The sequence below is a fragment of the Stylophora pistillata genome, chromosome 2 (genome assembly GCF_964205215.1).
Source record: "Stylophora pistillata chromosome 2, jaStyPist1.2, whole genome shotgun sequence".
NCBI classification, from domain to species: domain Eukaryota; kingdom Metazoa; phylum Cnidaria; class Anthozoa; order Scleractinia; family Pocilloporidae; genus Stylophora; species Stylophora pistillata.
The window spans coordinates 3,371,124-3,382,200 of NC_142520.1; the positions used below are offsets into that span (position 1 = coordinate 3,371,124).

An 11,077-nucleotide genomic window follows, 5' to 3' on the forward strand; every position below is an offset into this window, starting at 1 on the left:
ACTGTCACCACAAAACAGTCATGAATTAGAAACGCCAATTCATTTTGAAAACTGCATAATTTTGTCCTTGTGGCTAGTCGTCTTCAAATCATGTTGCATCGTCTGTAAGTTAAAATAACATCTGAAAAGGCGCCAAATCACATCCCTTCATTATTCTAAGCACCCTTTCAGTGTCTATCTGGACAAGTATAAGGGGGGGAGGGAGGATCAACCCGCTCGAGACCTGAAATATGCAATTGTTGCATACATAACTTTATTACCGTTCGAATTTCAGAGTAGCACGGTGGTGAAAGTTTCTCCAAACAAAATAGCTAAATAAATAAATAAATGAGTAAGTAAGTCCATTATTAAACTACACTAGATGAAACTAATTAAAAATATGTTGAGTGAGATAAAGAGAAATGTCGAGTTACTTAAGAACAAAAGTGATCAACAATATTTCCAGCAAGTATCGCGGAAGTCTAAGAAATAAATTTCGTCTTCAAAATCTTTAAATTCAATGAGAGCTCGCTCAAATTCGTCTAAATTGTTCCATCTTATCGCAGCAGAATATGACAGGTAAAATATATTTAACAATTATTCGCCGAAGGTGAGGTGAATATCGTCGAATAATCCCCGAGACGAAGTCGAGGGGATTATTCGACAATATTCACCGAACCTGAGGCGAATAATTGTTTTAGTATAATTTCAGAGCTGAACAACAGAGAAATTCCTAAAATCATAACATTTTAGTAACATTTATTAACATTTTATTTTAACATTTTATATAAACCGCGTGGAGCGGTTTATATAGCATCATATAAGGAACCGCTCGACCAATCAGATTGCTGGAAACTCTGCTCAGCTCTGAAGTTATACTAAAACATAATAATGCGTAACTACCGTAATGCATGTTACACTTTTTTAAGTGATGACGGCGTTCATATCTTGAATACAAGCCATATTAATATACAATCATTTGGCTCAAATGAAAGGTCGTATGCAAGTTCTTCTTCAGAGATCAGCTCAGAAAACTAAAAAAAAAAAATGTTCCGTATTTGCTTTTTTTTTCTTTTTTCGTTCGCCACAATCCTGTGGCGCGCTGAGGAATTCCTCGCGTGTCTGCAAGATGTCTTATGCCCAAGTATCTGTTTTTCATCTTAGTTTTTGATGCAGTTATTTACTTCCTTTTACCTTTTCTATCATTCTCTCTCAGCCTTGAAGTTACGAGCCTCTGCTGCTTTTAATAAATAATGAAAATCTTCGTCTTCTTCTGAGAACCCTGACACAATTCTCTCCAGCCGTTGTAACAGGTCCTGCTTTCTCTTACGTAATTTACGGAGAGAAGACTCTATGATATCCTCTTGGAATCTTTCTTTCATTTCTTCTGGACGTTTGCTGCTGCATTCGTCATTGTTTTCACCTTTCAGAGATTTTAACATGTTGCTTATCTTGTCAAAAAATGATTGTTTCTTTGTGCTGCATTGCTGTTTATTTATTGTTCCTATTGATCTTTTCTCCCTCAAAGCCATGATAGCTTGACTTATGAAATCAAGGTTCAGATTCGAACTGTTTTTGGAGTCAAGGCCAACGTTTCCTGATTCTTTGTCTTTCACTTCTTCTGATTTTACGGAGGTTCTCGACTGTTTCAGTGTGTTACTGATTGCATCGAAAAATTCTCTTCTCTCTTTTGAGGTCGAGCAACGGTCCTCATCAATAAGTTCATACAACTCATTTTCGTTCACATTGTGCTTGGCATGCCAGAGGGCATCGTTGATTATGCCGATAAAAAAGTTCATGCACAGGATAGTAATAATGGAAAGAACCAAGAAGGCAAATCTTTTGGCGTATGTGGTATTAGCCTCTGCTAGTTCATTAATTGATTCAGCTTTCACCCGACTAAGTGCTAGCTCAAGTTGGAAATAAGCTCCATTTAGCACCGAAGAGTAGCGCTCAGATACAGAGCCAAACATCAAGACGCCACAATGCAAAAATGCCACAAAGAAAATTGATAAAACAGAGATAAACGGGGTCAAAGATCGTGTAGATATCTTCAATGTTTTGGAGAATAATAGAACAACATGGTTGTTAAAGCGAATGATTCGCAAGAGCTTGGTAGTGACGATGAAAATTAGGATACCAAAGACGGCATTTTCCACTTCTTGGCAGGTGATAGCTTGTTGGAAACTTGGATTTGCGTAGATGTTTCTATGCAGTTTGCCCAAAGTTGAAATGACTTTACTCTGTCGTATTATGTACATCACCACGGCAAACAGAGAGAAAACAATTTGGAATATTTCGATCCAATTCCACATGGACTTGAAATATCGAGAACGATGATTGCAAAGCCTAAAGCTTTCTTTCCCAAAATACACAAAAACAGATACAATGAACAGAAACGTGCAAATCAAATAAAACTGATACGAAGATGCGTCAGTAGAATCAACTGGTAGAATATAAGTTTGCATGGAAGCTGTTTTCAGCCCAGAAGCTTGAACCTCGTAAAAGTATGTGACAACACCTAAAACATTTACCGTTGGATTAAAAGTAGAAAACTCTGCTATGACCAATAATTTGGATATATCAACAAAGTTGAAATGGTAAATTAGCCACCGTAATGATTACAAAAGCTGACGTTTCGAGCGTTAGCCCTTCGTCGGAGCGAATAGAGGAATTGTGGGTTGTGTGTGCTTTTAAAGGCAGAAAATGGAGCTACGTTATTGGTGGGAGCATGACAACGAGAAAAACATGAATAAATTAGTGGAATGGAAAGCGTTCGTTGATCCCTGTGGGATTTAGACTGCCGGTTTGAAAGATGAGCTTTTGTTCAAGATTTTTACGGCTTTCCGTGCCACCTAAGTGCAAGGAAAGACCGCAGATTGCCATATGTTGCTTAGAATGATTAGGTAAATTAAAATGTCTAGCGACTGGTTTCGATGTGTCCTTGTCATTCCTTTCCACGTCTCGAAGGTGTTCTCGGAATCGGTCACCTAGTCTTCTGCCTGTTTCGCCGATGTATATCTTTTTGTAATAAGTGCAAGTTATGCAATAGATTACATTGGCGGAGGTGCACGTGAAGTGATCGGTGATCTTGATGGATCGTTTAGGTCCCGATATTTTATCAGTGTTGTGAATGAAAGGACACGTTTTGCATCGTGCACGAGCGCATTTAAAAGTGCCTGGTTGGTCATTAGTCAACCATTAGTCATTAGTCAACCAGGCACTTTTAAATGCGCTCGTGCACGATGCAAAACGTGTCCTTTCATTCACAACACTGATAAAATATCGGGACCTAAACGATCCATTAAGATCACCTCTGCGATACTAGTGCAGCGCTCTACCAATTGAGCAGTCCCTCCCCAGGTAGGAGGAGGTAACGTGAACATGGAATAAGTCATCTAAAGGAGAGACATCATTCATCAAAATTTCACGCCATCACTGAGTTGTTACCCTTTCGGAAAGGCGTTACAATCTTTCTTAAGATAGTTGTGTACTCTAGTCTGAATTGCCTATTCATGACACCATATATGAAGGGATTGATGGTACTAATCAAATAGATTAATGAGGTGTAAGTGAGGTACGCGGCGTCAATGATATCAGTTACACATACAGGCAGCCAACAACATGAAAATCCGACCATTACTGCTGCCAAACTTTTGGTCACTTTAGCCTCTTCCACATTTGCTCGGAGTTGCTGGAAATTATTCTGGTCTGAGAAGACGCGATTTGCACGTGACACTGCGCGGAACACTTTGACGTTACAGATTGATATGACTATTAAAGGGATTCCTATATACCATTCAATGAAGAAAGTGAAAGGAATGTTGCTTTCAAATGAGTACGAACACATTGCTTTCTCAGGTTGGAATTCAAATCCTGATTCTTTATCGAAGAAGAATGGTGGCATAGACCCTAACAAGGCTATGCACCATACAATAGCGATGTACATCACAATACGGTTCTTTTTAAAAATGACAGTATACTTGTTTGATTTAACGACGCGGAAATATCGACTGATTGCAATTATTCCCATGGTATTTAAGGAAGCCATCCCAAAAAATGAACACTTCGAAGGCAAAAAACTCGCAAAAGCTTTCGCCAAGAATCCACCGGCCACGAAAAAGAGTTACAACGGTGAATGGCATACAGCAGGTGGACATCAGAATATCGCTGACAGCCAATGCTATCACGAACATGTTGGAAAGCGTGCGGAGTCTGTGGTTTCTGTACACGGCGTAATATGTGAAGAGATTGCCAAAGAAAGCCAAAAAATTGATAACAGCAAGAGGAGGAGAAGGTGAATGAGTAAGAATTGTTTTCTACCATATTAACGGTGCAATACTAATATACTGTAAGATAGCTCTCCTGATTAAGAATGATATGGCAGAGATAGGATGTCAATCTTACTTAAGATTGATATCTATTTATGAATACTCACGCGAACCACATATTTTTTTTTTATAGCTAACTTCATTTTTCAATTTTTTTTTCTCCTTAAGGTTTTGTTTAAATAATTCGCCTGCGGCATTCCATCGATTTTAACTTCTGATTATGGTGTGTTGGCGAAACTCTCATAAACATTTGGTTTTTAAGAGGCAATCAAATATTTATATAATTGCGTAAGTATATATTTTTAAAATGTTGTATTTGCATTTAAGCAAAAAAAAAATTCAAATTTTTAATCATCCGCAAAAATTTTCATTTTCAAGTACGAAGTCTACACAACGTTAATAAAAAGTACATTTCTTTCCGAACCATTTCGTTCAAAAAACCGTATATCCAGGGGTTTAACACTGCGCTGGTGTAAGCTAGAAAGGTGTAAAATTAGTACACTTCGCGGGGAAACCACTTAGTTCTTGTTGTATCGACAATATCTATAATAACGCATGGTACCCAACATAACGAAAACCCTAAAATGATGATGAAAACAATCTTGGATAGTTTAACTTCCTCCCTGCTCAAAATCGATCTTGAATCGTGTTCCCCTCGCGTGGTTTCATATTCTCAGCGGTGAGTGCGAATTGTGTGTAAAACTCGCGCGTAACACGTAAGGATGACAACAGCGGGGATAATCACGAAGAAAATACTGAAGATAATCGTGAAGCGAAGACTGTGTTCGATGGTGGGGAAAATCATAACACAAATAGCTTTTGCAGGGTGGAAAACATATCGTGACGAGAGTGAAATAACCAGAGTTCCCATTATGATAGCTGTGAAGAGGCTGACAGCGACAATGATAAGTAAAGTTTTCTGCTTCGTAAAAAATCTTTTGTATAAACGCGGACGAACCACGTTTAAGTTTCGATTTGACGCTGTTAAAGTTATGATTTGAAGCGACTGGAAAACCAATAAGTGAATACTAAATCCTTGAATTTGACAAGCTAATTCACCAAATGGCCAGTGGTCCATAATTAAAGCTCCCAGAGTGAGAGGCATGGCAATTGACGCGAGCAAAATATCTGTCACACACAGTGTAACGATGAACATGTTTGTTATCGTCCGCAGAACTTGCTTTCTGTAGATTGTTATACAAACCAACACATTTCCTCCGAGAGATAATACATTGATGATGAAGAGCAAGCAGATTTCGACGACTTTTTGGGCCAAATTCCGCGATCCCAATGTATTTTCTCCAAAGAAATATTTGACATCTTTGATCGTGACCCAAAGCCACTGCAAACGAGTGGAAGCTGATGTATCTGTCTTTGAATTTCCTTAATATCAAGTTTGTGGGCGGGGTAAACATCCTACTTAAAAGAGCAGAAATTTGCATTTCAGTGTCTTAACGAAGCAATTGTTTTCATGCATCACTGCACCCTTATTCAGTTTCTTTCTCCGAGGTGTTCTCGAACCGTCACCTTTGATTTACTGTTACCGAGTCAAATAATTCTGTAGTATCCGTTATCTCCAACGCGACTGAAGGGTGGCCTTTGCTATCAGTTTAATGTTTCTGATCTTTTCTAGAATTTTCTGAGGGAAACTAGTGGTTTAATAATGAGTGACAGGAAATGCGTAATCACGGCTAGAAGGAGGCCGTGCGCGTGGCCCTTCGCGGAAGAAAAGGAAAACTGAGGCATTGACGCGGAACGTGAGACAATGCTGGAGTAAATATCTGCGTCACGCAACACTATTGGACAAAGATTTAACCAAACACGTTTTGGCGCGAAAAAACTGATTTTGAAGTAGAATTGAAATGAAAGGATGACAGACAAATTTTAGGCTTTGTTTCGCTCTTCAGAGCTCTTCCACCCACGATTTGACTAAGAATAACCGATGTCTAATTAGGTCCAGGCCAAACTCGCCTTTTCTAAAACGGCAATTCTAAAACGTAAAGAAAAACCTTCTTGAACAAAAGTCTCAATGAGAGAAAACAATGGCTTGCACTAAATTAGATGAAAGGGTCAAAGTTTTCCATTTTAATTGCAGTCCTTCGCCGCAAAATAACCATTTCTAGACAAGACGGTTCAATTTTTGTTTTGTTTTGTTTTTTTTTCGGCTGCGGAGGTTAATCTCATAATGAAGCACTATAATTGCTTGTTTTTCTTTGGGCTCATTCTCGCTGTGAAGACCTGTTAACATCCCGGGTGACGCAGGAGTTGCATCGTTGAATTGTCGTTCAGTCAATACCTCAAAACCAGCTGTTACTCGCGTGCTCTAGCTCACGTGTAATTGTATTTCCCCAGGTGAAGTTATATAACTATTTCTGGAAAATGGCGGAAATCGAACGAAGAGCCTTGGTTGGCTTAGCGATCTCGCTTGTGCTCGTTTCAGACGCTTGGTTGGTAAATGGAAATTTTAGCTGGTAACCGGCATATGTAAATGACAAATTATCTTAAAAACATTGCTTTACTACTTACAATAAGCGGAGAGAAATTACTCAGTCTATTTACAGGTCAATTTCACCACTCATCTAATCAAAGACGCACCAGTCTGACAAAATATAACACGCGTGCATCACCTCATACTACCCGACTACTTAGAGTTACAGCTATTGTTACCAAAAGTGTAGGAGAGCGAAAATGATATAAATACTTAGATGTATATAATATTAGTATTTTACAACAAAACGTTGCATATGTGACTGAAACGTCTATTATTAAAAAAGTTAAGTCAAGTAGATTTCGATTTTACACGTACACGTGTCTAAATCGTTACAAATGGTATGAAAAAAAAACAACAACATCGATGTCCCTTTCACAAATCACTGTGTACGTAATTCAGCATCTCGAACGATAACTCAACAGCAACCACAGGGAGCCCATACAATCTGTTTGTGTAGCCGACCGTTGTTTTATAGTGAATGTATCAGATTTACCGTTTGCCTCACCTAGAGTGATATATTGCTGACTATATGTACATAAATCATTGATAAATAAACGTTGAATTACTTTACCTGTGGTGCATAGTCGTCCTTTTGCCTCAAAAAATGGGTTTTTTTCAGCGATTTTGAATAAGTCTGATTTCTTTAATGCATTACATTAACGACGAAATCAGACTTATTCAAAATCGCTAAAAAAAAAACTATTTTTGAGGCAAAAGGACGACTATGCACCACAGGTAAAGTAATTCAACGTTTATTTATCAATGATTTATGTACACAGTCAGATATATATCACTCTAGGTGAGGCAAACGGTAAATCTGGTACATTCACTATAAAACAACGGTCGCTACACAAACAGACTGTATGGGCCCCCTGTGCAGCAACACTCTTACAAGTTCATTTTCTCGTAATACTCAGTCCCAGGCCTCTGTCTCAAGCCTTCCTGGCCACTGGATCCAGTCCCGTTGTTAAGCTCACATGTGCTATTCTGGGAGAGGTAGGTGAATGACACACACGTCATCTCTACGAGGCAGTAGGCCATACACTTCCACGAAGAGGTCACGTGATATTCCAAATGAATCATGTGACCCGTCAATGCTAAAGGAACGCCGGCTTTTGACACGGGGAGATAGAAGAAAGCGTCCTCGTAATGGATCGCCGATTTTTCTAAGATTTGAGTTTAAATAGGATATCAAATGTGGCACATTGCCTTCATAAGGTATTAAGGTGGCTCAATAAAAACTGACTTCTTTTATATTGTTTTAATTTTCTTCGTAGTGTTTTCCAGATTTCTCATTTACAGTCAATTGGAAGTCAGGAGAAATCTGTTTCGGTCAGGGTTTATCAGATTTAAATCAGTGAACAAAATGATGGAGAAGAGGCCATCATCCAAACAGCTAATGAGCAGAATAACGATGATATGAAAAAATTTCAATCACAGCCTCTCCGGCGAAAGAAACTGTTGTGTATTGGGGTTCGATATGACTATGGAGTAATATGTGAATCAGACCAAGTGCTTTGCACATTTGTTTTATTGGAGTGCGATGAACCTAATTAGATAAAATGATATGCATATGGATAATCACATGACTGCGGTCAAGGGTATGCTGACCAATAAAATACAGGTTATCTAATAGCTGAGGTATTTATTCAAATCGGAGCAAACGCTACAGAAGCATTTTCAGACAACGCGGATCCGTGACTAGTAACCAGGCCTCGACGTCTAGGCAGTGGATGAAGGATCTAAGCACAAGATTAAATGACCTGATGTATTCGTTTCAGGATGTGTACGTTAAGGAAAGGTTAATTGCATGCACTGTTGATTTCGTATGATCATGCACTTCCTCATGGAGTTCAAACCCAGCCGGTCCCAGACCTTCAGTTAGTAAAACGGAGCGCAATAGTGAAATTAGCAGCGCGACAGTAGAGACGGAGCGCAAAAAGTGGGAGGCTTGGGTCGAGTCGCGTAGCCTTCCTCCCTATTTGACTCGACCCAAGCCTCCCACTTCAATCGCGCGGACGCTGCTATTGTGCCTTTAGTTTTACTATTGCGTTCACCAACTCAACGCCTGCAACAGACTGGGCACGAAAACGAATTAAGAAACGTTTGAAAAAATCGAAAAACACTTTCCAATAATGGCATTCACCAGCTTGTTGTAAACCGATTCAGAGAAACCAGTGGATTACTTACCAACGCAATATCTTGTTTTCACTTCGGAAGGTGTCGGCTGAAGTTTGTAGACATAATATCCATAGCATTTCCTGACTTGCGCCTTCAATTCTGCAAAGCAGCAATTGCTGTTCCAACTAAAGCAAACAGTTCGGAGCACAACACCCTCCTCCATAGATGGGTGCCCCCCACGAAGCCAACCTGAGGACTGGGTTCCACATGTCCAGGGTTCCGTGCAGGAGCCTGGTAGCTAGCGAGAAATATGTTACAAGGCTTCTCAGTTAGTTGGATTTCTTTACTTTGGAACGGGAATTAGGAGCTCCTTTTTTCGATTTTGAAGAACGTTATGTTTGAGACTTCCACATACCATAAAGTACGTTTTCATTTTAGATGCTTACATTACCAACTTCATAGAGTGGGCTCCAGCATGCAAAGACATATTACCCCATCTCACTCTGACCTCTGAAACATTAAACGAAAGAAGGCAAATACTATAACTCTTGACTCTCTGCCCTACCGCTTCCCTCCCCCCTCTATACACACTTTTTATTTCGCTTTGACGCTCCTGAACCAATGCATTTCATAAACTTAAGATCAAACCTGCATTGGGCTCCATGTGGTCTTATCAACAAAGCGATACCATGTTCGTTCATCTATGCCACTGTCATTTTGAGCTGACACTTGGTTATGTATCACATGGGAAGCTGACCTTGTCCCATCAGCTAAGTCTTTGTACTCTGTGCACATCGAGTATTTACCTTGAATAAAATCAAGTGGACGTCCTTTTAAAATGTGTGGTTATCACTGAATCAGCTGTATACGCCTTGTCCAAGAACATGACACACTGGGCCGGCAAGCATTCGAGCCCAGACCCTTCGGCCCGGAATCCAGAGCACTGGCTATTAGACCACCGTGTCACCCAGTAGAAAAAGGTTTAAATGCTAAGCGTCATAATTGTTACCGAAGTGCTACCTAAAAATTGATCAGAGAACTGTCCGGTTCTTTTACTTACTGTGCAAATTCAATACAAATCTGTGAAAATCAGTGCCATGTTTGTTATTGGCCACACAATCAATTGTCCACGTGGTATTATTCCAAGGTGCAATGATTGACAGATTCAGTTTCAGGTCGGAGGTGCTGTTTTGAAGGACGACGCCATCTCTGACCCAGGCTACAAACGGTTCAGGGTAGCCGAAAGGCTCTGGACAGACCAAAGTTATGGAACTTTTATGATAAGCGTCCTTTATTGTCTGCTCCACTGGCTTGTTCTTCAGAAGAGCTAGAATGAAAGATATGTTAAAGAAAGATGAAATCCGTCTTGTCACTAGCAAGGGACAACAAATGTAAATTCCCCTCTTCCCCCCCTCTCTCTTGAATGAAAGAATGAATAAAGGAATGAATGAAGTAGAAAAAAGAACGAAATCGACTTCGTTTATACCTTACCTCTACTTTCAGAATAAACCTCTACTTCACATAATGTTAGGATCATTCCAGTTCCGTTAAGTCTAATATTTACATATCGTCCTGTTTTCCTCGGTTTGCAATAAAACGAAGCTTTGTGTAAAGTGGCCATCGAGTATAATCCACCACACCTTGGATTTGAGTTGCCATAATCCTCCAAGCCGTTTCCTACGGGGGAAAAACGTAAGTGAGAGCCCTGCGTTTTTCGTTGCAGTCAAGAACTTGGATATTCTTGAAGGGCTCTGATACATTAAGGTTCAGACCATAGCTTTTCAAAATGGAAAAATAAAGTTTATATCGCACGAGAGACTTGGAACTAAACTTAAGGAAAAAGAAAAGCTTATTTTATCCAACGTGAGCATTCAGCTTACCCACATGGATCTCTATGTTGTAGAGCCTATTCATACAACACTCGTCTACCCTGTTGACTATGAACACCTCCGACACAGGCTGACTTGATCCCAGATCCACTCGCCACCAGGGACCATTTTCTGATGATGTATGACTACAACTTAACTCATGATAGCGACTCTCAAGATTTCTATCCACTGCACGCTTTGCATTCGCTCTAATTGTGGACTGTGATGCTGATCGACCCGCGGCAATGTTTACTAATAAAGAACAAAACAAAGCAAAACAGAGACAA

The 11,077-nt window shown here is 39.7% G+C and overlaps 1 protein-coding gene and 2 pseudogenes across 2 annotated transcripts in view; all 3 read right to left on the reverse strand.

Annotated features, from left to right (window-relative positions):
• Nucleotides 1-721: 721 nt before the first annotated feature.
• LOC148736687 (melatonin receptor type 1B-like) lies at nucleotides 722-4,507 on the reverse strand (annotated as a pseudogene).
• A 96-nt stretch (nucleotides 4,508-4,603) lies between these two features.
• LOC148736688 (melatonin receptor type 1B-B-like) lies at nucleotides 4,604-7,396 on the reverse strand (annotated as a pseudogene).
• A 27-nt stretch (nucleotides 7,397-7,423) lies between these two features.
• Nucleotides 7,424-11,077, reverse strand: part of LOC148736689 (uncharacterized) — a 17,093-nt gene continuing 13,439 nt past the window's right edge. The window contains exons 7-12 of one of the 2 annotated variants that reach the window (XM_088747742.1): nucleotides 10,803-11,042; nucleotides 10,414-10,599; nucleotides 9,983-10,249; nucleotides 9,571-9,728; nucleotides 8,992-9,220; nucleotides 7,424-7,967 (exon numbers count right to left, since the gene is read on the reverse strand). In XM_088747742.1, the coding sequence (XP_088603868.1) occupies nucleotides 7,690-7,967; nucleotides 8,992-9,220; nucleotides 9,571-9,728; nucleotides 9,983-10,249; nucleotides 10,414-10,599; nucleotides 10,803-11,042 (1,358 nt within the window). In that variant the 3' untranslated portion in view covers nucleotides 7,424-7,689. Of the gene's footprint in view, nucleotides 7,968-8,991; nucleotides 9,221-9,570; nucleotides 9,729-9,982; nucleotides 10,250-10,413; nucleotides 10,600-10,802; nucleotides 11,043-11,077 lie in introns of those variants that run through there. The other variant, XM_088747743.1, reaches the window with a different exon arrangement.